Source organism: Adiantum capillus-veneris, chromosome 27, assembly GCF_014529385.1.
Source record: "Adiantum capillus-veneris isolate H3 chromosome 27, ASM1452938v2, whole genome shotgun sequence".
NCBI classification, from domain to species: domain Eukaryota; kingdom Viridiplantae; phylum Streptophyta; class Polypodiopsida; order Polypodiales; family Pteridaceae; genus Adiantum; species Adiantum capillus-veneris.
In genome coordinates this window covers 50449399-50475628 of record NC_140957.1, presented here as the reverse complement: position 1 = coordinate 50475628, position 26230 = coordinate 50449399, and the positions used below count along the sequence as shown (strand labels likewise).

General features: G+C 44.6%; 1 protein-coding gene across 1 annotated transcript; it reads right to left on the bottom strand.

The window, feature by feature from the left end:
- Window positions 1–878: 878 nt before the first annotated feature.
- Window positions 879–24852, bottom strand: LOC147421948 (uncharacterized). Its single transcript, XM_086503545.1, has 2 exons — window positions 24576–24852; window positions 879–1163 (listed from the first exon to the last, which is right to left on the bottom strand). Exons 1-2 carry the CDS (start codon window positions 24744–24746, stop codon window positions 1095–1097), a joined length of 240 nt encoding a protein of 79 aa, XP_086359671.1. The 5' UTR covers window positions 24747–24852; the 3' UTR covers window positions 879–1094.
- Window positions 24853–26230: the final 1378 nt, after the last annotated feature.

The window sequence follows — 26230 nt, the reverse complement described above, 5'->3', positions numbered from 1 at the left end:
AAGATCTTCAAAACTGGCCCAACTGACCTATCCCCAAAGTAAAGAGTTGGTGTAAAATGCTTCCTCAAATGTTTGCATGAAGACAGCAAAAATATAATCTGCAATAGAATCCATAAAGGATTTCATTAATTGGTCACCTTGCATTATGCTTTCTAACATCACATCAATTGGTAGTGCCCTAAGGTTGCATCGGCACCACAAAAAGGAGGTCATCCTCAGCAATCTTAACATCATAATAAATGGAAAGAGTTCCCATACACTCACATTCCCAATCAAAAGACTGATGCAATGCAAACCCTACATCTAAATGCTTGGTCTTAAAGCATAGGGATTCCACTCATCTACAAAATTACACACCTGCACACACAGTATTTCGTGCCCAAATAATTCAATAGTCACAAGAGCCTCTCCATTTATCACATTCCGGCTGATAGCAAGAGATTAGCTTGCCAAGACGAAATGGAAAACAGAGACCAAAACCTCATTAAACAAGTGTGTATGAAGCAAAGTTATCTGAATTTTTCCACACTCGCAAACATTAAAAGAGAAATAATAGAAAACATCGAAAAAGAGATAACAGCAAGGCAGATTTGCTAGACTACAGGAAACACATGCATATTTGAACATTTATGCTTATAAACGTGTGCATACGATATTTATGTTTATACTTTCGTTTTATTTACATCTGTGTATGTGTGCATGTACGCACCTTCATAGGCTAAGAAAAGTTGGAACTTCCGAACTAAACATTTGTGGCCATAACCCCCAAGGCCAAAAAAGTAAGACACAGACAGTGAAGCAACACTAATTTGATCTTGAAAACGAACAATGTGGTTGCCTACCTAAAACACAGCAATCACTTCAAACTAGAGGCAAGGTACTCAACAGCTGAACCTCAATGCTCGGCCAAAAAATATAAGTAAAGCCTACAACGAGCTTCATAACTTCCAACCGCCCTGCGTTTAAAACTTAGAAGAGAGAATATTGGTCACCAATCCAAATAAATCGAATTCCACTACATTCAAAACGTAACATTGACCATGTGCTTTTGAAAGCTCACAGAATATTGCAGCCTATATCTTGCACCAACATTGTCATCGCTTTTTCCTTTTGCACAGCATTGATAAGTAGTAGTTCAGAGAATTTCTCTCGTTGCCTTTTCCCTGAAATCCCCAATCTTCACTTCAGTAACATAATTCAAGATCAGTAAGCACAATCCAGCTGCAAAAAATAGATAGAAAAACTACAAACAATCCATAATAACCTGCTGTTATTAAATAGCATGTCCACCCCAAAATAAACCGGAAAGACGAAGATAGGAAAACCCAAGTTACAAGGCATTCCTTTTTGCCTTGAGAAGAGCCATATAATATAGACCATCGGGCTTCAGCTTTAAATAAAACCACGCGTATTAAGGTTGATCACATATTGTACTTTTTTACACAAGCTATATTGAAACCTTGTCACTTAGATGAAAGGAAAATGAAAGTACTGAGATCACACCTATTGTTATGACATGATAGACTCTGCTTACAGAGTTCTAAAATTTAGACCTTGTGCTTCAATGAAGAGAACAAAACATTTGAGTACTGATCACAATTTCTTTTATAAAGACGGTAAGGATCCGAAGTAAAGGGCGAAGGTGCAAAGCTGCGATTCTCTAATATTACACAAAATCTTTGAAGAGGACCTCCATGTGGAAGCAGATGAGCCCTCCCCACTATAGCTCAAGAATAGATCCTCAGAATTTTAACTAAAGTCAAAGAAGCGAAGAAAAAAGGAAAGTGGACAAACAGAGGAGGGAAAGCAAGAGATTTTATTGCCACATCCCCTAAAATAAAAATATTTTGTGATTTCATGATATCTATTTTCTCTCACGTATGAGGATAGTAATAATACCCCTTGTAATTCATGGTTCCCATTGTTGGAGACCCTTCAAACCATCTTTAGCTTCACTCTTTTTGTGTGCCAGCTTCGTAAGGAATGTACAAAAGAACGGTGTATCCAATCTACCCTATAGCTCGATGTCAGCCTCCAAAGGAGCTCTCCTTCTCTCTCACACACTCACTGATCATCTTGTATTTTTCGCCTCTGGAGTAATTGAGTTGTCGGCTCTCTCTCTCTCTCTCTCTCTCTCTCTCTCTCTCTCTCTCTCTCTCTCGGGATAGTCTCCTACAACGTTAAAACTCTCTTCTTCTCGGGTGTGTGTGTGTGTGCATGTGTGTGTGTGTGTGTGTGCATGTGTGTGTGTGTGTGCGTGCTAATAAAAGGAGGAAAATGGTATAACCTTTCTATCACTCAAGTGTGGTAGATTGGTTATGCCATTTCCCTCTTGAATAATAGGTGTTAAATTCAACTCTCCTCGTCGGCTAGATCTCTAAGGTCTCTTGGGATAGTTTCCTACGACGTTAAAACTCTCTTCTTCTGGCGGGTGTGTGCTAATAAAAAGAGGAAAATGGTATAACCTTTCTATCACCCAAGTGTGGTAGAATGGTTATGCCATTTCCCTCTTGAATAACAGGTCTTGAGTTCAACTCTCCTCGTCGGCTAGATCTCTAAGGTCTCTTGGGATAGTTTCCTACGACATTAAAACTCTCTTCTTCTTGGGTGTGTGTGTGCGTGTGAGTGTGTGTGCTAATAAAAAGAGGAAAATGGTATAACCTTTCTATCACCCAAGTGTGGTAGATTGGTTATGCCATTTCCCTCTTGAATAACAGGTCTTGAGTTCAACTCTCCTCATCGGCTAGATCTCTAAGGTCGGATAGTTTCCTACGACGATAAAACTCTCTTCTTTTCGGGTGTGTGTGTGTGCGTGAGTGTGTGCGCTAATAAAAAGAGGAAAATGGTATAACCTTTCTATCACCCAAGTGTGGTAAATTGGCTATGTCATTGCCCTCTTGAATAACAGGTCTTGAGTCCAACTCTCCTCGTCGGCTAGATCTCTAAGGTCTCTTGGGATAGTTTCCTACGACGTTAAAACTCTCTTCTTCTCGGTGTGTGTGTGTGTGTGTGTGTGCTAATAAAAAGAGGAAAATGGTATAACCTTTCTTAGTTCTATCACCCAAGTGTGGCAGATTGGTTATGCCATTTCTCTCTTGAATAACAGATCTTGAGTTCAACTCTCCTCGTCGGCTAGATCTCTAAGGTCTCTTGGGATAGTTTCCTACGACGTTAAAACTCTCTTCTTCTTCTTCTTCTCTCTCTCTCTCTCTCTCTCTCTCTCTCTCTCTCTCTCTCTCTCTCTCTCTCTCCGCCCGCCCCGTAACTTTGCCCTAGCTCGTAACTAACACGCATGCACAGGCTGTCATTCTCTCCCGCTGCTGCCCTCAACCTCCCCCTTGGCGAGGGGCAGCCCTGTGGGGAGGGGTTAAACCACAGTCTCGCCCTTCCCTCAATCCAGCCTGTGACCCGCTCACCCAACGTCCTGCTCCTCTCCGACCTACTTCTCCACAAGCTTCCAGCTCCTCTGCGACCAGGGTCTCCAGATGTTTTAAACTCGTGACGTGCAATGAAGTGGTTAGTATGTCTCTGTTGATACTGGCACACTAAGTAACCTAACTTCGCCCCAAGCTCCACCAAAGCCCGCCCATGGCCACTCGAGCCTCATCTCGAGGTAAGCCTAGTTTTGCAAGGGTCGTGGCAACTCCCCCAAAAATGGACAGCTCGCCCACCTCCAAATGGAAGTCGAAAGACTTCAGAAGGAAAACGATGAGCTGAAACAAAAACTTACGGCCTTCGAGGCTCGGCTCGCCGTGGTGGAGAACGGCAAGAAGGAAGAGTTACAACATATGGAAGTTAAGTTTAATGCAGCAAAGCTGGAAGTAGAGACAACCCTCATCAAAGAGGTCAAGACTCAAGTGCAAGAGGTGATCTCCAGCAAGGTGGAAGACCGTGTGGCATCCACGCTACGCGAACGACAACAACAAGAAGATATCGCCCTCAATGTTCGCATTGGCGGGCTCCCAAGCGACTGGAAAGGGGAAGGGGACCTCAAGTTTCACGAGTCCCTGGCCCGCCTTCAAACAACACTCCCCATGGTACAATGGGATCCAGCAACAATTACCTCATCGCACCGACCATGCAATCCTCACTTTCAAGACCAAAGCGGACCGAATCAAACTCCTTGAGCTCTCAAGGACACTAAAATGTGGTTTGCAAAAGACCTTACGCCCGCCCAGCTCAAGAAAAAAGAAAAACTGTGAAAGATGCGAGAAGCGCGCAAAGCACGGAAATGGGGCAGTCTATCAAGGAGGTAAAGCTATTATCCAGGAGTTTCGAACTCCCAAAACAGCTCCCTCCTCACCTCCTCTTTCATAGTTTTTGTTCATCTTAGCTCCCCCTTTCTTTTTACCCCTCACTGGACCCTCAGTCCTTAACTGAGAAGTTTCTGTATGCCACACATGCAAACCGATCTCCATGCCCAAGACCACTTTGATTTCAAAACGGTTAAAAAAGGCATACAGAAACTTGCAAATGGGAAAGCTCCGGACATACTACACTTGAACTCAGAAATGCTTAAATGGTCAGGTATGAGAGCAAGAGAGTGGATACATAGAATGCTAAACCAAGTCATTGTTCAAGGGCTACCCGAGGATTGGCAAAAGAACTGGATCAAAGCACGTTACAAAAAAGGGGATGTAAATCAGCCTACCAACTACCGTACCATTATGGTAGGATCTTGCATGGCAAAGCTTTTGGGAAGCATCTTAGAACAAAGCATAAGCACATGGGCGGAGACAAATGGAAAACGAGCAAAAGAACAAGCAGGTTTCCGACCAAAACATAGCACCATTGATCACCTTGTTTCACTTAGAGTATTAATGGAAGAGAGTCGGCTAAAGGGAAAAACATTATAATGTTGCTTTGTAGATTTCACCAGACACGGTCCCGAGAATGGGTATATGGAAAAGGATGGAATGCATAAAAGTACCGATGCATCTTAGGAGTGCAGTAGCACATCTCTATGACAGAGTCATATGTCAACTAAAAACACACGAAGGGCTGTCCAAAGCTTTCTCGAGCAACATGGGGGTCACACAAGGATGCCCTCTCTCCCCTACTCTTTTTGGATTGTGCATTGATCAAATAGAAAGCTTCCTCCCTCAACTAGAAGGGGATGAACCAGCCATCGGGATGCTTACACTTCTCATGCTCATCTATGCAGACGATGTGGCTCTTTTCGCCCATGACATTACAGATCTACAGAAATTGGTCGATGCGTTACATGCTTTTTGTGAAAATGTGGGTCTATCAATCAATGTAGACAAAACAAAGTTCATGATTGTAAAGACTCGTAAGATGGATATCCACGCCCCCCTCATGTATCAAGGGAAACAAATTGAGAAAGTCAACAGTTTCAAGTACTTGGGGATTGACATCCCGTGCAACTATGCTTGGGGACAATGCGCACATAATAGAATTGACATCGGCCATGCCAAGTACTATCAATTTGAAAACATGTGCACACAAAGGAGCATAAAAAGATGGGAAATAAAATCGACCATTTTTGAGACATGCGTGGTGCAAGCCATCCTCTATGGAGTGGAAATTTGGGGAGCAAGCATTTCAGCCCACAAATGGAATGAAATTGAAAAAATTCAGAAGAAGTTTCTATGTAGACACATGGGGGTCAAAAAGACGACACCATACTCCGTGCTACTCTTGGAGACAGGCAAGAGACAACTAGAAATGAAAGCATTGCAAAAAATGTACACGTATATCATGAAGGTCAAAGCGATACCTACTACTCGAATCCCCCGCATTGCATGGGAAACGGGATGTGCGCCACAAAAGACAAAAAAAAAAAAAAGCAAATTTCTGTCATCGAGCCTCATACACGACATTAAGAAATGGTTCGCTAAATGGAATGTAGAGGCATATGTGGACATGCTTATTGAGGAGGGCAAGGAGGGAGAACACATGCTGAATTTTGACATTGCATTACTAAATAGCCTCCACACCGAGTGGAAGACAACGCAACACCGCTCGAAATTTGAATACTATTGCAAGCATGTCAACACAAAGTATTGGGTAGGCTATAGCACAAACCCAATGGAAGCCCAGCCCACATACGAACACCCATGCCCCACATGGCACGAAGAGCCATTTCTTTGATGCGCACAAGGTCACATATGCTCAAAATAGAAACAGAGGGCTGGCTGAAAATTGATGCTTCTAAACGGATATGCACATCATGTACAATGCAAGCTCCCGAAGATGAAGCACATGTGACATTGGAATGCCCAAAATACGCTCACATCCGGGCTAATTTTCAACCACTTCTAAGTGGTTGTTCTACCTTTGCGGACCTATTATCCAAGACAGACCCCTCCCCTACAGCTCTCGGAACATACCTCACCTGCATACTTGAGCACCAAAAGACACTCATAGGAACACAAAAAGAGAATAACACACACCACACCATACACCCCCGTGAGGGGAGACTATGTATCACTTTGAGGTCCCATGGGTCATTTTTGGCCCCCCGCGGACGTTAATACCAAATCAAATCAAATCTCTCTCAGCCCGCCATTGCACACACAATGGAAGGCTTTTGAGAGGAGGAGACCAACACTAACACCGCAGCCCGTCTCACCCAAGAGAGAGAGGCGATGGCTTCGCCTATGAATAAACCGTCACGAAGACAATATTCATGGTCACAAACAAGGAGCTCTCTATCGTCAAGAAAGAGTGGAGGAATGGAGGACACAGATGGAAGAGAATGGCGAAAAGAAAAAGCGGCATTTCTTCGAGCGAAAGCGAAAGAGGAAAGACACTGGCAATAAGAGAAAAGCACCTTCACAAAAGGATGCCCTTCTTAAAGCAACCATCACCCCTCTGCAAGACACCAAAGCGCGAGTGGCAGCAAAAATCCTTGCCCTCATGAACGAACTCCTCGAAGTCAAGATGAGACGCTAGGTTGAAGGAGAATTTCAGACCTCCATCATGGAAGAGTTGACCACCATAAAAGCACAAGACACACCATTCAAGAAGAGGAAGAGCAACACAAAAAGAAGACATCTTCATGGGTGGAGGTCATTACAAAGACACAAATGAAGGGAAATGACGTTGAGAGATGGATCGAAGTAGCTAAGAAAGGGAAAGGTAGGACTTACCTACCACCACTACTCCCATCCTTATCAACATGATGCTAGAGAAAGAGCAAAGGCCACATCACATGTGAGGGTTGCTGGCCTCAAAGATCGGGATAATGCAGGGAAAGAAGTGAAAGAGCTCATGGGATTGATGGGATTGATACACCGACACACATAAAAGCATAGAGAGTAGGTAAAAAGAATGGGAGCAATGGGGAAACATCAAAGGAACGAGCTCTCATATTGCACTTCCCCTCTACTGAGGTGAAGAAGAAAAGGAGGCCTACCCTAAAGAAGACCAGCATTTTCCTTGGTGATGACCTTACTCTTTCACAACTTGCCCACATGAAGGACGCCATGCCGGAAATTAGGGCAACAAGAGAGAAGGGGAAGATGGCTTTCTATAGGGATGGGAGGGTGGTGGTTGTAGAGGGACCCTCTACATGACAGGGTGAGACCTATGGGACCAAACTTAAGATAGCAGCTTGTGTCACAAATTGATGACGCGGCAGCCTGCAGGACCACAGAATTGCGCCGACAAGCTGACTGTACGAACAGTCCTAGAAAACGCACCGAAATTTGCGCTGGCACGTGGCAACTGTACGGACGCCACAAATTGCGTTGACATTGCTGACGTGGCACTTCCTATGGATTTGCGTAAATTGCACTGGCTGATTTATTAGCAGCTTTTGGGGCTTAATGCTTTTGAGTAAGAAGCTTTTAAAATAGAGATTTTTGGGGCTCTGCTTTTGGGCATCCCTTGTACCAATAAATAAGTGGGCTAGGCCTCACTTCTCAGGGCATCTGGACGAAGAATCTGAGAGAGCGCATGCCTACTCTATTGTACTTTAAACACAGATTAATATAAAAAGAAATACCGAAAGGGGTGCAAGTCTTTGGGGCCAATACCTCTGGGCACGGAGATTTTAAAGTTGTGAAGTATTTTAAGTGATTCTCTCTCGTGTCGCGACAGAATCTAGAGTTGGGAATTCCAAGTTTGTTACAGTGGTATCAGAGCGCGGCCGATTTCTCTTCTACCGGGCAATCCGATCCTTTTCTCGCGGCACTTATGGATTTCAACAAGAAACATTCGACTTCTTTTGCATCTGCAAATGCGGGAGGAGATCACGAAGAAGATTCTCATGATCAAACACAGGAAGAGTACGGCCCACCTCGGCCTACTCAGTTCGAGATTGAAGAGATGAAACGTCGACAACTGGTTGACGAGGCAACAAAGCAGATGTTTAAAATTGCGAAGGATCCGCAATTTGCAAAAATTTTGTCTCAGCAATCCATCGCAGAAGTACACACCCAGTGGCAGAAGGCCACAGAACCACCCATCAAACCGGCAATCAAGAAATCTCGGTCTTTCGGAGGATGTTTACAGAGCAAGAATTACAAGAGTTGGTTCAAACACAGATCAGCCGGCAAACAACAAATCCAGAAAGCACGAGAAAAATCACAAGAAAGGAACTGACTTCCCGCGTTATTTGGGTCGTCAATCTTCTTTTGCATCGGCAAGAAAGTAGAAGAAGCGTGAACGATTTGAAGGACTACCCACTTCTTCTTCTTCTTCTTCTTCTTCTTCTTCTTCTTCTTCTTCTTCTTCTTCTTCTTACAGCTCTTCTAGCTCTTCTAACTCAAGCGAAAAAGACAGAAAAGGCAAAAAGCGAAGCAAAAAGCAAAGCTTCGGAAAGGGCAAGAGAAAGGCAAAGAAGCCTAGATTTCGCCCAGTTTCTGACAGTTCTATAAAGGAGTCATCCTCAAACAGTTCGGACTCCGACAATCACATGTTTTATGCAAAGAAGAAGCATTTTTACAGAGCCAACCAATATGACTTTCTCGAAGATAAAAGCAAGAAAGTAAAATAATTCAAAAAAGGTAGACAATCGATTAAGTTTGACTCTTTTTTTGGATTCCGAGATGCTCCGAGGGCTTTGGCCTTCATTCAACAATTTGACATAGCTTTCTCTGGACGGCATTACTCAGAGCACTCCAAGATTCGGAGGGCTAGATCTTTCTTCAAGGGAAATGCTCGAACATGGTGGTCCACTCTTCTTCTGAGGCAAGAAGCTCCAGTTAAATGGCTGGAATTCAAAAGGCTCTTTATTTCTTCTTGGCTGACTCGAGAGTACGAACGAGATATACGAACCGCTTGGAATCATCTTCGGATGACCAAGGGAGATTCTCTGGACGCTTATTGCGAGAGATTTTGGAACTCTTTTCTACCAAACTCTTCATTTAAGGTGGTCTTGTTTAAGGAGCAGATTGAGCGGTTTTGTTGCGGACTTCCTACAGAGATCCGAGACTACTGCTTGGATCTAATTCTATTCAAAAATTGATGGGTCATGCGAAACGGGGTTTTGCGATACATTCGAGAAACTTGACTTACCCCACTGATGAGAGCTTGACTCAGAAAACCCAACAAACTTCTAACAATGAAAGTAGAAAGAGAAAGAGTTCCCAAGAAAAGAAAGACGACCCTGGCTCACTCTTCGAGAGAGGGCCAGTTACATCAAAGAAGGGAAGTCTTTTGGATGTGGGGAACATGGGCACGTCTCCGTGAAGTGCCCTAAAAAGGCACAACAAGAACAACATGAAGACAGGCCAGAGAGTTCGAGAGCAACTGAGGAACGTGGCAAAAAAGGCAAGATGAAAGCAAGACTCGTTCCAAATTGCATGGGTACTGACCCAAGCATGATTGATGAAAGTACAGAACTTTGTTGCGCTTGGGGCAAAGTGAAAGATCAAGAAGCCTTGATTTTCTTTGATGGAAGAACCAAGGCCAACTTCATTTCACCTGAATTAGCAGCACGGGTCGAGATTACACCCGATCGGATGGGATCACCAACAGAGGCAATTCTAGTGGCACCCAGACAAGACATAGCCATTACACCTGTCATTGGCAAACTTCAGTTGCATTGTCAGGGGTATTTGGGACACGAGGACTTTTACATAATGCAGTTGGAAGGTTGTGACATCCTCCTCGGAGTCCCTTAGTACCATAAGAACAACTCTGTGGTCGATTATTAGGCGAAGAAAGCGACTTTGACTAATGAAAAGGGCCGAAAAATTGTACTTGATGTGAAACTGAAAGGCTTCAGCCGTTTCCAAATTAATGAAATCCAGTCTGTTTGTTTACTCGATCTATTTGAAAGAGTTAAATGATGAACACAAAGCGAATATCTCTGTACTTGATAAAGAACGCCAAGATTTTCTCCACACTCATGCCGATTGCTTTTCTGAGGGCCTGCCAGGCGAGTTGCCACCATCTCGTCATGAGGATCATACCATTGATCTGATACCTAGAAGCACACCATTGAACCGGCCACCTTATCGTGTTAGCCGAGCCTAGAATGAAGAGATTATGAACCAAGTGAAAGACCTCTTGGAAAAGGGTCTTATCCAACCGAGTGCTTCATCTTACTGCTCTCAGGTGTTGTTGGTTTTAGAGAAAGACGGATCTTGGAGAATGTGCATTGGTTATAGAGCTCTCAATAAAATCACCATCAGGAACAGATTTCCGATTTCGAGGATCGATGATATTCTTGACCGATTACAAGGATCCTCTTGAAAAGCGGATATCATCATATCCGAATCGCGCCAGGAGATGTCTACAGTATAGCTTTTCGGACGAGCTTCGGTTTATATGAATTTTTGGTGACGCTTTTTGGCCTTACCAATCCTCCAGCAACTTTCAATTGAATGATGGATAGGATTTTCAGAGAGTACAGATCTTTTGTTGGCACTTTCTTTTATGGCATTAAAGTCTTCTCCAAGGATGAGGCAGAACATAAACACCATATGCTGCTCGTCTTGCGAGATCACAAGTTAGTAATCAATGCCAAGAAGAGTAAATTTTTCTTACCGGAGATACACTTTTTGAGACACATCGTCTCAACAGCAATAGTACAGATGGACCCGGCCAAGATTGACACTATACGTGATTGGCCCAATTTGAAGAATGTTCATGAAGTTAGAAGTTTCTTGGGCTTAGGTTCATTAGAAAATTTGCAGAGGTTGCTTCCCCTTTGCACATTCTGACACAGAAAGGAGTCCCTTTCTCGTGGGGACCCACAGAGGTGACTGCCTTTCAGACTTTGAAAGAGAAATTGACTTCGGGACCAGTATTGACTTTGCCGGATTTGCAAAAGTCATTCGAAGTATATTGTGATGCTTGTGGTCGTAGTCTGGGTGCGGTCTTAACGCAAGAAGGCCATGTCATTGCCTATGAGAGCCGATTGTTTTCAAGGCCGGAATTGACAGCACGGATTTATGAGAAAGAGCTTTTGGCGGTTATCCATGCTATTACTCAGTGGCGACATTACCTACTTGGAGCCGATTTTACGGTCTTCACTGATCATCAGAGTTTACGCTACTTCTTGTCACAGAAGAAGCTTTCGAAAAAGGAAATGCGGTGAACTAACATCTTGTCGCAGTTTCACTTCCAGATTGTCCATGTACAGAGACAGAAGAACTTGGTGGCAAATGCTTTGTCCCAGAAGCCGTTAGTCTTGGCTAATTTCGCGATTCATCATAGAAGCTTCAAGGACATGGTCAACCAGTACGCCACAGTTTTTCGGATGTATTCACACGAATACAGAATGGGGAGGTAGTAGCGGGATATTCCATACGGGATGGCTACTTGATGAAGAAAACGATGTTGTGCGTTACACAGCCGTTGAGGGAAAAGGTTCTAACTGAATGCCATTTTCCACCATTTACGGGTCACCGCGGCATTGACACCACCTTGAAAGGTGTGGAGAGTTACTTCTTTTGGCCGAGACTCAAGAAGGATGTGAACGACTTTGTACGCAGTTGCTTGGTATGCCAGAAGGTCAAGTTTGACAGGCATAAAGCACAGGGATTGTTACAACCTTTACCCATTCCCACCCGCCCCTGGGAAAGTATTGCTATGGATTTCATTTTTGATCTCTTGAAAACACAGAGTGGGCATGATGGCATTTGGACTGTCATCGACAGATTTAGCAAGCAAGCTCACTTCGTTCCAGTGAAGAAGACAGTTGAAACGAACACAGGGAGTGGATCTCCCATCTACACGGACCGCCTACAGACGCGTCGAACGAACCACCCAACCATAGCCACCATCCGGCAGCTCCCCCGTGCTGGGCCAGCATCCGAGGACGTAGACGTGCACCTGTAAGACGGAGCGTCCCATACCACCCGGCCTCACCTCCTCGAGGTGACCTCGCGCACTCCTTGTAACAGACTTGGACACTCCAAGTCAAGAATCAATCGCGACAGCACCAAATAACCACTTCAAAACAATTCACAAATCACAATAGATTTGCATTGGCCCGGCGGAGTTCCGTGCCTAGAGATATTGGCCCCAAAGACTAGCGCCCCTTTCGGTATTTCTTTTTGTATTAATCAATCATCAAAGTACAAGAGAGTGGTTAGGGTTTCACTCTCAGACTCTGCGTCCAGATGCTTTGAGAAGTGAGGCCCTCACCACTAATTTAAAGGTTACAAGGGATGCCCAAATGCAGAGCCCCAAAAGCTTCAAATCAAAAGCAATTGCTCTCTCTCTCACAAAGAGTCAAAACTTGAAAGCAAAAGCATTCTCTCTCTTTCTCATATTGTAGAGAAAAAGCAAATTTGAGGGGTATTTTGGTAATTTTCCCAAAAAAAAGGGAAAATTACCAAAATACCCCTCTAATTTGAGGAAATTCCCAAAATACCCCTCAAATTTCAAAAATTCCCAACATACCCTTGTATCTATTTTGGTTGGAATGTTCAAGATTTTCTAATCTTCATTCGTTTTTGACAATTGAGATCCGTTTTTGAGTGCTCAGCATGTAATTTGTCACCAGTTACCGTCGCAAAAAAGGCAACTATTTCTAAAAATAATGAAGCAATTCATCTCCAAAGCCTACGTAACCAACTCAAATTGTAGTTTTAGCATCTTGTACGAGAGACAATCACTCTTCTTGTGAAGACCTACAGAAAAATTTATTTTGAGAAATTTAGTCTCACAACCAGGGGTATTTTGGGAATTTTGGAAAATTTGAAGGGCATTTTGGGAATTCATGACAAAATATCGGGGGCATTTTGGGAATTTTTGAAATTTGAGGGGTATTTTGGGAATTTCCTCAAATTAGAGGGGTATTTTGGTAATTTCCCCAAAAAAAAATTAGCCTCCACGATTTCCGGAAATTAGGGTTTTTGGCAGAAATTAGGGTTTGCAGGAATTTTAGGGTTTCTGTTGTCCGCCACGTCATCACTTTGTGACATACCCCCCTCTTGAAAGCATTGTAATCGACCACGATTACGCCTGCAAAACCGACAAAAGCCATAAACCGTCTTAGCAGACACTGACTGTTAGTACCTACGTACTAGGAACACACATCTAGCACATGTACAAAATCGACAGTCACATCACACGACATCACAGGACATCACAGGACATCACATGACATTCAACATTCATTCGGATCTTAGACCATGATTTATCGGCAATGTAGCTAGCAATCACATCTAGGTCCAATCGGGACCTCATCGATGTCCGATTGACTAACCCCTATTGCAACCATGTCTATCGGACCAAAATGCTGCAGTCATTTCGTCTATCAGTTCCTGCACTCACAAGAAGTCAAGAACAAATCAGTATCATTATCAGGAATTCCATTTCATAAAGTCATCCAGCAGAATACTGTCAGCTCTCAGTATCCCTGAAGCTCAAAGAGACATCAGTGACTTTAGTATCAAAATCAAGGCATCTGTTGACAAAGGAGCGGAGTAACTCCCCTCTTGTGCATCCCACTGCACCAGATCTCCGGCCAAGCTGAATTCTGGGTTCCGTTTGGAGTAGACTATGCTAAACCAAAACATCGAGGTAAAGTTTCACAATCTAAGGAGGATTTGCTAGGTCCTCCTCCTCCATCCACTTCGCATCAAATGCAGGAAAGTTCTTGAATTTAACCAAGAACCGCCTTCGGACTTTACCCTTATTCTTCGTATCGTTATGTGCCAAAATTTGTTCAGGAACAAGGATCTCCTCGTTTTCTTCCACTTCGGGTTGCTCATCAGGCTCCCCATCATCAGGCACATTACCCTTAACAGGTTTCAAGAGACTCACATGCAATGCATTGTGAATCCTCCAAGTATCTGGCAGTTTCAATCGGAAGGAGACATCATTTATCTTGTCAGTGATCTGGAAAGGTCTGTAGTATCGCATACTAAGCTTTGGAAAAAGCCTCTCCTTTCCCTTTTTCTTTCGTAGGCGTGCCTTCTCAAAACGTAAGAGCACCCAATCATCCTCCTTCAATTTCAAGTCGCGACGATGGCGATCCGCTACCTTTTTCTGTCGTTCTTGAGACTCCTGCAAAGTCTCGCGAACCTTGGCAAAAGCCTTATCCAAATCTCGCGAATATTCATCCGCTTCAAAGATCTAATCTTTCGTGCTCAGGAAGGATGGAACCTTCGCAGCACTTTCAACAATCTCACATGGCGTCTTCCCCCGTCGAAGAGTGTATCGTGTTATTGTAGGCAAATTCCACCAAAGGTAAGTTCTTTTCCCATTGAGTCTTCTGATCCGAGATGCAAGACTTCAATAAATCTAAAACCACTGAATTGGCAATCTCAGATTGACCGTCAGTTTGCAAGTGGAACGATGACGAGAACTACGACCGTGTGCCAATGTTCTCCCAAATTGCCTTCCAAAACAAACTCATAAATCTGGGGTCTCTGTCGGAGACAATCGTCTCACACGTGCCATGTAATCGGAAAATCATCGTGATCATTCTGTGTTCTCGGGAGATCAAAAAAATGAAATCCATTTCAATATTTTCCCAGGGGCGGGTGGGTATGGGTAAAGGCTGTAACAATCCCTGTGCCTTGTGCCTGTCAAACTTGACCCTCTGGCATACCAAGCAACTGCGCACAAACTCTTCCACATCCTTCTTGAGTCTCCGCCAAAAGAAATATCTCTCTACCCCTTTCATGGTGATAGCAATGTCACGGTGACCCGTAAAAGGTGGACAGTGGCATTCAGTCATAACCTTTTCCCTCAACGGCTGTGTAGCGCACAACATAGTCTTTCTCATCAAGTAGCCTTCCTGAAGGGAGTATCCCGCTACTGTCTCCCCATCCCGTATCCGTGTGAAAATATCTGCAAAATCTGTATCTGTGGCATACTGATCGACCATATCCTCGAAGCTCCTATGATGTATCCCAGAAATAGCCAGAACCAACGGTTTCCGAGACAAAGCATCTGCCACCACATTCTTCTGTCCTTGCACATGGACAATCTGGAAGTGGAACTATGACAAGATGTTCGCCCACCGCATCTGCTTTTCCGAAAGCTGCTTCTGTGACAAGAAGTAGCGCAAACTCTGATGGTCTGTAAAGACAGTAAAATCCGCTCCGAGTAGGTAATGCCGCCACTGAGTAAGAGCATGGATAGCCGCCAAAAGCTCTTTCTCATAGATCTGTGTTGTCATCTCCGGCCTAGAGAACAAACGGCTCTCGTAAGCTATGACATGGCCTTCTTGCATCAAGACCGCACCCAGACTACGACCACAAGCATCACAATATACTTCAAATGACTTCTGCAAGTCCGGCAAAGTCAAAATAGGTCCCGTAGTCAATTTCTCTTTCAATGTCTGAAAGGCAATCACCTCTGTGGGTCCCCACGAAAAAGGTACTCCTTTCTGAGTCAAGGTATGCAAAGGGGAGGCAACCTTTGCAAACTTTCGTATGAACCGCCTGTAGTACGAACACAGTCCCAAGAAGCTTCTAACTTCATGGACATTCCTCAAATCGGGCCAATCACGGATAGTCTCTATCTTGGCCGAGTCCATTTGCACTCCTGCTGCTGACATAATGTGTCCCAAAAAGTGTATCTCTGGTAGGAAAAATTCACTTTTCTTTGCATTAATCACTAACGTGTGATCTCGTAATGCCTAAAAGACTTGAAGCAGATGATCTCTGTGTTCTGTCTCATTCTTGGAGAAAACAATAATGTCGTCAAAGAAAGTTAGCCTGTACTCTCGAAAAATCCTATCCATCATCCGATTAAATGTCGCAGGAGCATTGGTTAAGCCAAAAGGCATCACCAAAAACTCAAATAACCCAAAAGTCGTCCGAAAAGCTGTCTTGTAGACATCTCTCGGCGCTATCCTGATCTGATGATATCCACTCTTCAAGTCAATCCTGCTAAAGCACGAGGATCCCTGTATCTTGTCGAGTATATCATCGATCCTAGGAATCGGAAATCTGTTCTTGATGGTGATTTCGTTGAGAGTGCTATAATCGATGCACATTCTCCAAGATCCGTCTTTCTTCAAAACCAACAACACTGGAGAGCAATACGGTGAAGTACTAGGCTGGACAAGACCCTTTTCCAAGAGGTCTTTCATTGGGTTCATAATCTTTTCATTCTGTACTTGGCTCACACGGTAAGGTGGCCAGTTCGGTGGCGTGCTTCCAGGTATCAGATCAATGGTTTGATCTTCAGGCCCTCTGAAAAGCAATCGGCATGAGTGTGGAGAAAAATCTTGGCGTTCTTTTGATCAGGTCAAAACATATTCAACCTTTATCCATCGTTCAGTTCTCTCCCAAAAGAATGAGTAAGAAAATGAAGTTCATCAAGTACAATCTCTAAGCCCTTCATTTATCAAAGTCGCTTTCTCGGCCCGGTAGTCAACTATGGCGTAGTTCTTGTGGTACCAAGGGATCCTGAGTAGAACATCACTAGCGTGCCCTGAACACCCCTGTCATTGCAAACAAAGTTTGCCAATGCTCGGTGTAATGGCAACATCCCATCCGGGTGCCAATCGAACTACCTCCGCTTGTGGCGTCAGTCTGTCGGGCGTAATTCCAAATCGAGCCGCCAATTCCAAGTGAAAAGAAGTTGGCCTTGGCTCCTTCAAAAGAGCTTCCTGATCCTTCACTTTGCCCCAAAAAGGCGGCAAAGTTTGTACTTTCATTCATTAGATTCGGTGCAGGTCCCACGCCATGTGGTACCAGTTTTGCTTTTCTATGTGCCTTTTCTGCCACGTTCCTCAATTGCTCTCGAACTCTCAGGCCTGTCGTCGTCTTTATCATTCTGTTCTTTCTATGCCTTTTTAGGGCACTTCGCGGAGATATGTCCATGTTCCCCGCATCCAAAGCACTTCCCTTCTCTGATGAAGCGAGCTCTATCCTCAGGAGTAAGCTTGGGTCGTGCATCCTTTTTCTCTGGGTTGCTCTTTTTCTTTCTACTTTCATTCCCAGAAGTCTGTTCGGCTCATTGTGTCATGGCCTCATCTGTGGGGTAGGTCAGACTGCGAGAGTGAATGGCAAAGCCCCGCTTCCCATGACTCATCAGCTCCTAAATGGAAGCTGACTTCTGTTCCAAGCAGTGATCTTGGATCTCTGTAGGTAGACCCAAGGTAAACCGCCCAATTTGTTCTCTGAACAAGATCTTCTTGAATGAAGAGGCGGGTAGAAAAGAGCTCCAGAATCTTTCACAATAAGCATTGATTGTATCTTTCTTGGTCATCCGAAGATGGTTCCAAGCAGCTCGTACATCTCGTTCATATTCTTGCGTCAACCAAGAAAAAAAAGCTTCTTAAATTTCAGCCATTTAACTGGCGCAGTCTTGTTTAAAAGAAGCGTGGACCACCAAGTACGAGCATTCCCCTTAAAGTAAGAGAGAGCTCTCCGAATCTTGGAGTGCTCTAAATAGCGTCCTCCCGTTGAAAGCGATGTCAAACTGCTATATAAAAGACAAAGCCTTCGAAGCATCTAAGTATCCTGAAAAAGTATCAAACTTGATCAAGTGGCCACCTTCCTTAAACTCTCGAACTTTCTTGCTTTTATCTTCGAGAAAGTCATACTGGTTAGCTTTGTAAAAATTCTTCTTGTTCGCATAAAAGTTTCCGTCATCGAAATCTGAGCTGTCTGTAGACGAGTCCTCAGTAGAACTGTCAGTCTCTGGGCGAGATGTAGCCTTCTTTGCCTTTTTCTTTCCCTTTCCGAAGCTTTGTTTCTTGCTTCGCTTTTTACCTATCATAAGCATTCCCATCAGAATCAGTTAGGGGAATTTTCCAGTGCATTTAGCCTATTTTTCCTATTTTTGACATTTTTCACTTATTATTTTAAGTGACTTTCCAACAAAAGTAGGTAGGGCAATTTTGCTAAGTTAATATATAAGCAAACCCAAGTTAGCACTAAAGGGCAGAAGAGGCAACAGGAGCTCCCCGCTCAACAGGCATCTTCTCAACAAGAACCCGCAGTACCCCGCAAGCCTTGGCGATTTCCCTCTCCAAGCCCTAGCGTTTCAGTTTCCCCCATCGCCCACAGTTCCCTGGCGTTTTCAGCATTGCTGTGTCGCCGCAGTCCCAGATTGGCCAACGTTTTCACTAATGCTATCAGATCAGCCTAGCGTTTTGGTCTTCATCAGCACCTCCCACAGTTCCCTGGCGTTTCCAGTTGCAGTCATCGCCAAGCTTCCCATAATGCTTAGAGTTTTTGCTAACGCTACCCCTTTCTGCCAGCGTTTTCATTTTCAGCCGTAAATGAAGCATTTGCAGCAGCGTTTTCAGCATTCAAGACAGTAGCAGATTCAGCCCCAGACCTTGCAGAAGATCCCCAATTTTCAGCCCTCAAAAACGCAGCCAAAACAGTCATTTTCAGCCACTGAAAACAGTCCCAGATTTTCAGCAGGTAGCGTTTTTGGACAGCCGTTAAAAGCTTGCAGATTTCAACCGTAAGTCGTCGTCGTCACCGACATAGTCCCAGGTTGCATAAGTCCATTGCATCGTCATTGTACCACTTTGTGCAATCATAAGTAGACCACTCTCGCCGACGAGAGTGGGGCCTTCGGAGGAGGGTTTTACAACGTCTCTGGTGTCGTATCTCTCTTCTCTCTCTATCTCTCAGTCTCATTCACTTGCACGCACAGTGTCCATTCACTTTGTTTGTGATCATAGCACTTTCCATGAAGAACGGAAGGCTCTCCCTTCCATAAGAACTAAAAGGAACCTTGAGCACAGTTCGGAGCACTCATCTTGAGCAAAGCGCAAACAATCATTCCGTTGCACCTAACATTGGTATCAGAGTTTTGGCAGTGTTCTGTATCACTCAAGGAAAGAACCACCAAAAAAAAAAAAAAGCTTGTTGCGGTCGCACGAACCCGAGTTCGTTTGGGCGCGTCGATTCCTAATCGTGTTTTTGAAGAGTGACAGGAATCCCAAGAAAGAAGGGCTTGTCCAACCTCCCCTTGTGTCTCTTTTCACTCATTGAGAGCGGACCATGCACTTAGCGGCCGGCCAATCGATGTGAGGTGGGAAAAAGCAACCTTGGTGTGAGCGCAAGGCCGCCAAGGGGTGCGCCCGCAGAAAGGAGTAGAACTCGGGTGAAGAAAAGATCCTTCTCAAACGCGATTTGCAAGCAAAAGAAAACCTCAAGAACCTCAAGAACCAAGTTCCTCGTGAACTTAAGAACCAAAGATCCTAGTGCATGGTCGTCACCCAAAGCGGAATGGATACTTCGCATATAGGTGTTGAGCATGAGAGAGGCGACAAAGGATTCTCCCTACCAGGAGATTTTTCCAACCCTCCCCCTTCACCATCTACGCCACGAGTTGTACTAACTCCTATGGAGATGATGGTCAAGTCAATGATGGACAAGTCAATGATGGACATGATGCTGGCACAACAAGAAGCGACTCGCATTGCGATGGAACGCAATGGAAAGAAAAATACAACAAGAAGAAGCGACTCGCATTACTTTGGAACGCACTGAAAGAAATGCAATACAACAAGAAGCGAATCGAGTTGCGTTGGCACAACAAGAAACCAATCGCTTTGCTTTCGAACACGAGCGCGATGAACGAAATGAACGAAAAGCAGAAAGGGAGGTCGAGCGTGAAGCTCAAAGGGAGCTACGCACTCAAGAATTGCTTCGACAAGTGCTACCCTCGAAGACCGAACCACCCAAAGATCACGGGAGTTCCTCAAGTGGCGCAAGCCACGATGCGGATTCCAACCATCCCATCACAGAGAAGTTGACTTTCAGTAAGTATAATGGTAAGATGGATGCTATGGTTATTCATTCTTGGTTGCATCAATTTAATGCGTATTTTGCGACAACTAAGAAGACAGGAAATAGCAAAGTTTTGACGACAGCTATGTACCTTGCCGGTGATGCCATCAATTGGTACCACGCATGGCAAGAGGCACAGCTAGCCACGCACCTAAAGGAAGCCGACGAATTCACGCCCCTTTCCTTCAATTGGGCTGATTTCCAAGACAAGCTCAAGGCGCGGTTTATGCCACCTCAGTACCTCGCACGATTGAAGGACGATTGGCGCGCTCTCAAGCAAAATGGTATGGCGGTTATGTCTTTTTCTAATCGTGTTTTGCAACTAGGTACCCAATTACGCAAGTCGGACGATGAACGCAAAGAGACATTCTTTTTTGGATTAGACGACTATATCAAGTTTGATGTAGAAGTCTTCGATCCTATCGATCTCAACAAGGCGGTAGCGATTGCTCTCGCACAGGAGATGAAGCACAACAAGGGAAAGCCTAAGGAGAACAAGACTTCCACAAGTACCTCGCAGACTTCTCAGAACCCTAAGAACGGTAAGAATGGTAAGAATGGTAACCTCTTCTAACCAATCTTCCAACAGTCTCTCAGAAAAGAATTCTTCCAATGAATCTAAGGGTAAGGCTAACACAATTGCTAAACCTAAGCTTACTCCAGATGAAAAGGTAGCACAAGGAATTGTAGGAGGATACATTACGTCGGAAGAGCAAAGCACTTATTCTAAGGAAGGTCGTTGTTTTCATTGTCACATTAAGGGTCACATAAAAAGAACAAGTCCTAAGCTTGAATTGAATGAATCTAAAGAATCCACAGAATCCACTTCCTCTGTCAATGCAATTAATGATACCACGAGTGTACCCCAAGTTTCTCATGACCCTCCCATTGATGATTCTACCATTAAATGTTATGGTCGTACGCCGGGGTAGCGTTTTGTCATATTGTTTAACTCAGGTAGTATGCATGATGTGATCAGTCCCTCTCTTGTTGAGAGAGGCCGCCTCGAAGTTAGTTCGAGATCTCTTATTGAGGTCTCTGGCTTTGTTCCCGATATGGACGCTCTCATCACGAAGGAGTGCCTTGATGTGTTGTTTGCAATTCAACAAGCTGTCTTCACCAGAAGATTTGTTGTTTCTTCTCTCTCAGGATGTGATATGATTTTGGCCATTAGATGGTTTCGTGATAATAACGCTCTCATTGATTTTGAGGCTAACACTTTAACTCTCAATGCCAAAAGTCATTCTCCTATTGTCATTCATGGAGAGGACATTGTTCATTCTCCATCTCTCATTGCTACTATCCAAGACAAGATTGAAAGGATTCAGGAGAAAGAGACTCTCTCAGTCTCTTTTTCTCCACAGCATGACACACAAAATTTGCATGATTATGAGAAGCATGATGATTTGAATGATAATGATTTGCATGATGGTTTGGATGACAAAGACAAGCATGATGTTTTGCATAATCAAGATGTGATTTCTCACAAGCATGATGAGTTGCATGAAGAAGATGTGGTTGTTCACAAGAATGATGAGTTAGTGGATGCTTTTTCTAGCAAAGCTCACCTCGTAGCAGATTCGATCAATCAAGAAGAACCAATCTTGGCTTTCGAGTCGAGGTCCAAAGAATCCCTTCACGAAGAACCGATCTTGGCTTTCGAGTCGAGGTCCAAAGAATCCCTTCACGAAGAACCGATCTTGGCTTTCGAGTCAAGGTCCAAAGAACCCCCACAGGACGATTCGATCATTCACGAAGAACCGATCTTGGCTCTCGAGCCGAGGTCCACAGAACCCTCACAGGAAGAATTTTCAGCCATGGAGATTCTTGAAGAAGAAAGAAGCATGACTCTCGACGAAGTTGAAGCATTGAAGGAGCCACAAAAGATTGTCGCTTTCGGCGCGGCCCAAAGAAGCAAGCGTTGCAGACCTTTATGAAGTTCAAGTACCGCACGACCCACACATCCGAGTGGGCCGGCGAAGAGTCCCTTCCAGGATTCCGAATGTTATTGGCGATCTCCCTTGACGCCATACAGTTCGGTACCAGTACCTCACTTTAAAAAGGAGGGGATGTCACGTGACACATCCAACCCTATGTGTCCGTGCACAAGCTACAGCATGATCAGGGTTCAGTCAGTTCAGTCAATTTAGATTTAGAAGTGATCTGGCACTTTTGTGAGTCTATTCGTAGACCGTGCATGCCCAGTCACTTAGTGTAGATGCATATCCTCTGGTTGCACACAGCATGATCATAAGCATTTCCATCAAAATCAGTTAGGGAAATTTTCTAGTGCATTTTGCCTATTTTTCCTATTTTTGACATTTTTCACTTATTATTTTAAGTGACTTTCCAACAAAAGTAGGTAGGGCAATTTTGCTAAGTTAATATATAAGCAAACCCAAGTTAGCACTAAAGGACAAAAGAGGCAACAGGAGCTCCCCGCTCAACACGCATCTTCTCAACAAGAACCCGCAGTACCCCGCAAGCCTTGGCGATTTCCCTCTCCAAGCCCTAGCGTTTCAGTTTCCCCCATCGCCCACAGTTCCCTGGCGTTTTCAGCATTGCTGTATCGCCGCAATCCCAGATTGGCCAGCGTTTTCACTAACGCTATCAGATCAGCCTAGCGTTTTGGTCTTCATCAGCACCTCCCACAGTTCCCTGGCGTTTCCAGTTGCAGTCATCGCCAAGCTTCCCATAATGCCTAGCATTTTTGCTAGCGCTACCCCATTCTGCCAGCGTTTTCATTTTCAACCGTAAATGAAGCATTTGCAGCAGCGTTTTCAGCATTCAAGACAGTAGCAGATTCAGCCCCAGACTTGCAAAAGATCCCCAATTTTCAGCCCTCAAAAACGCAGCCAAAACAGTCATTTTCAGCCACCGAAAACAGTCCCAAATTTTCAGCACGTAGCGTTTTTAGACAGCCGTTAAAAGCTTGCAGATTTCAGCCGTAAGTCGTCGTCGTCAACGACATAGTCCCAGGTTGCATCAGTCCATTGCATCGTCATTGTATCACTTTGTGCAATCATGAGTAGACCACTCTCACCAACGAGAGTGGAACCTTCGGAGGAGGGTTTTACAACGTCTCTGGTGTCGTATCTCTCTTCTCTCTCTATCTCTCAGTCTCATTCACTTGCACGCACAGTGTCCATTCACTTTGTTTGTGATCATAGCACTTTCATGAAGAACGGAAGGCTCTCCCTTCCATAAGAACTAAAAGGAACCTTGAACACAGTTTGGAGCACTCATCTTGAGCAAAGCGCAAATAATCATTCCGCTGCACCTAACACTCTCTCTCTCTCTCTCAACCTTCACTCACGGTATCATTCTCTCTCTAGTCTCTACACATCTCTCACATGAAGTAAAAGGAACCTTGAGTACACATTGAGCACTCATCCTAAGCATTCACCATCAATCACTTCCATTGCACATTACGCAGGGCTTGTCCACTCTCTCTTCATCTTCTCCCTCTAGCGTTTTTCTCTCTCCTCTCTCCCTCACGTGTTCCCTTGTCACCACACCTTTTGTTGCACTTTGACATGCTATCAGACCCAGGACCGATGACACCTAGTGGATCCAGAGCACGAGAGAAAGCTGTTTGAGACTGCATTTTTAGCCACCAAATGGGCGACTTGTGGCTGCATTTCCATCACGGAGACAGACCTTCAACCACCATTTTTACAACAAGAGAGGGCTGACTGATCGCTGCCTGCTATTGTTTTGTCACAAAGAGCCCTTATGTACCTGCATTTTCAACCAATAGACGCTGCGCTCTGACAGACATATCTCCAACATGTTCTTTGTGGGCAATTTGCTGAAAGGCAACAATAATAAAGAAAGGGGCAAGGCAAACCTGGTGTTGTGTCCCAGGTGTTGATCACTCTCTGCAAAAACATTCTAGCTCCTCTCTCTCTTTGTGTAAACCCCTACATTGTTTCATAGATCACATCTTTGTCCCATTGAGCTGCAGGGATCTAGACTACAGTTTTTGGTTCTATAAGGTGTTTGACCACCCTTTGGTGTTCCCATATGACGGTTTCACCATAACAAAATCCACATGTACCCGCCCATCTATTTTGATTGTTGTCATTATCACCGTTGTACATTCATGAGACTGCTAAATTCACTAGTGAGAAGAAACAGATGCAGCGCGCCACTCTGCCAACATCACCACCAGGCTAACTCTACTCTAAAGCTGCGTGAGGGTTATACCTCCCCATCATGTTAGTTCTGCCCTGTTTAGTATCCAAAAGCATGGCATTGTTACGATGACACTTATATGGAAATTCATTTCAGAACTGATCCCATTGTGTTTGTGAGCAGACATACAATGTCCACAAACCTCTTAAGAACTCTAACTCACACTCTCTCTCTCTCTCTCTCTCTCTCTCTCTCTCTCTCTCTCTCTCTGCAATTGGAAAGGAAGATAGATACATCGTTCTCGTAACAAGCGTTGAGGGCGTCTCGCTGTTTGGCGCACCGATCAGCGTCATGGCTGTTGCGGGGGAGGCAGTTAAGGAAGTCGAACATTTCCTGCATGCAAGTTGTCGTCCTGCCCACTTTGCTCGGTTTCACCCGAGAGAAGTAGTATTTCCTCTTCGCCATGCTGTACAGAAAAGACCTCGAGCTCGAGCGCTCTCTCTCTCTCTCTCTCTCTCTCTCTCTCTCTCGTGCGCGCGCGCACACACGCAGTACACTACCCTAGCGAAACTGAGGCACAATTTTACCTGAGCGCTGGGTCTAAGGATGTGGTCACGCGGGCACCTGTCATCACTTATCAACTTATAGGTGGTGCAAAGGGGCGATTACGGAGCGAGCTCAATGGAGTAAGATTTTTTTTTTACTTGGTGAGCCAAAGGTGCTCTTTCCAGTATCTGGATGCACAAGGCTCCACGTGGCATTAGTAAAAAATTCCAGCTCATATAAAAAAAAACGTAAAACGCTGCCATGAAAAGCTCTACGTCGACAGAATAAAGCGTTGTAGGAGTTCGAAACACTGCAGAGCAACTTCAAGTCCGCAGAGCAATTTCAAGACCGCAGCAGCCATGTCGTCAGCAACACTGCATCAGGTCCGCAAGTTTGCCAACAGAGCTTTGCTGAATAGCGCTGCAGGAGTTCGGAGCAGCTTCACGTGCGCAAGTTCGACAACTTCAATTCGTCAACAGAGCTTTGTTGAATAGTGCTGCAGGAGTTCGGAGAAGCTTCACGTGCGCAAGTTCGACAACTTCAATTCCCGTCAGCAACCGTGCTTCAGGTGCGCAAGTTCGCCATGAGAGAGAGAGAGAGAGAGAGAGAGAGAGAGAGAGGTTGTGCCTGTCGCCATGAGAGAGAGAGAGAGAGATTATGATCATTAAAAAGTTCTGAGCAGCTTCACGTGCGCAACTTCGACAACTTCAATTCCCGTCAACAACCGTGCTTCAGGTGCGCAAGTTCGCCATGAGAGAGAGAGAGAGAGAGAGAGAGAGAGAGATTGTGCCTGTCGCCATGAGAGAGAGAGAGAGAGAGAGATTATGATCATTAAAAAGTTCGCCATGACAGAGAGAGAGAGAGAGAGAGAGAGAGAGAGAGAGAGAGATTATGCTCATTAAAAAGTTTGCCATGACAGAGAGAGAGAGAGAGAGAGAAAGAGAGATAATGTCTGTCGAGGCACTTGGGATACGCCATGGGATTAGATCCTGGCATTCTGTGCAAGCGGGAATTGCCAATGATAATCATCATGATGATGGTATCGCGCTGAAGCAAGAGATAGAGAGAGAGAGAGAGAGAGAGAGAGAGAGAGAGAGAGAGACAGACAGATTATGCCTGTCGAGGTGAAGAAGAGGTGGGAGTTGGCGGCCGAGTGCACGTTGGGTAAGCCATGGGATGAGCTCGTGGCATTCTGTGCAGGCAGGGATTGGCAATGATAATCATGATGATGATGGTGTACAACAGCGCAATAATACTAATGATGGCTGAGGTAAACGTGGCCATGCCGCGTGATAAGGAAAGCAAAGCAGAGCAGCGTAAGTTGATGAGAATAATCAAGCAAGATGCCGTGTGATAGAGAGAGAGAGAGAGAGAGAGAGAAAGAGAGAGAAAGAGAGAGAGAA

Bases quoted from the DNA above. Each gene is read 5' to 3' on its own strand.
- LOC147421948 (XM_086503545.1), bottom strand. From the start codon at position 24,746: ATGGCGAAGAGGAAATACTACTTCTCTCGGGTGAAACCGAGCAAAGTG. The intron at 1,164-24,575 runs GTATCTATCTTC...TGGGGATTTCAG, and splicing joins ACGCTTGTTACGAGAACGAT to GGAAAAGGCAACGAGAGAAA.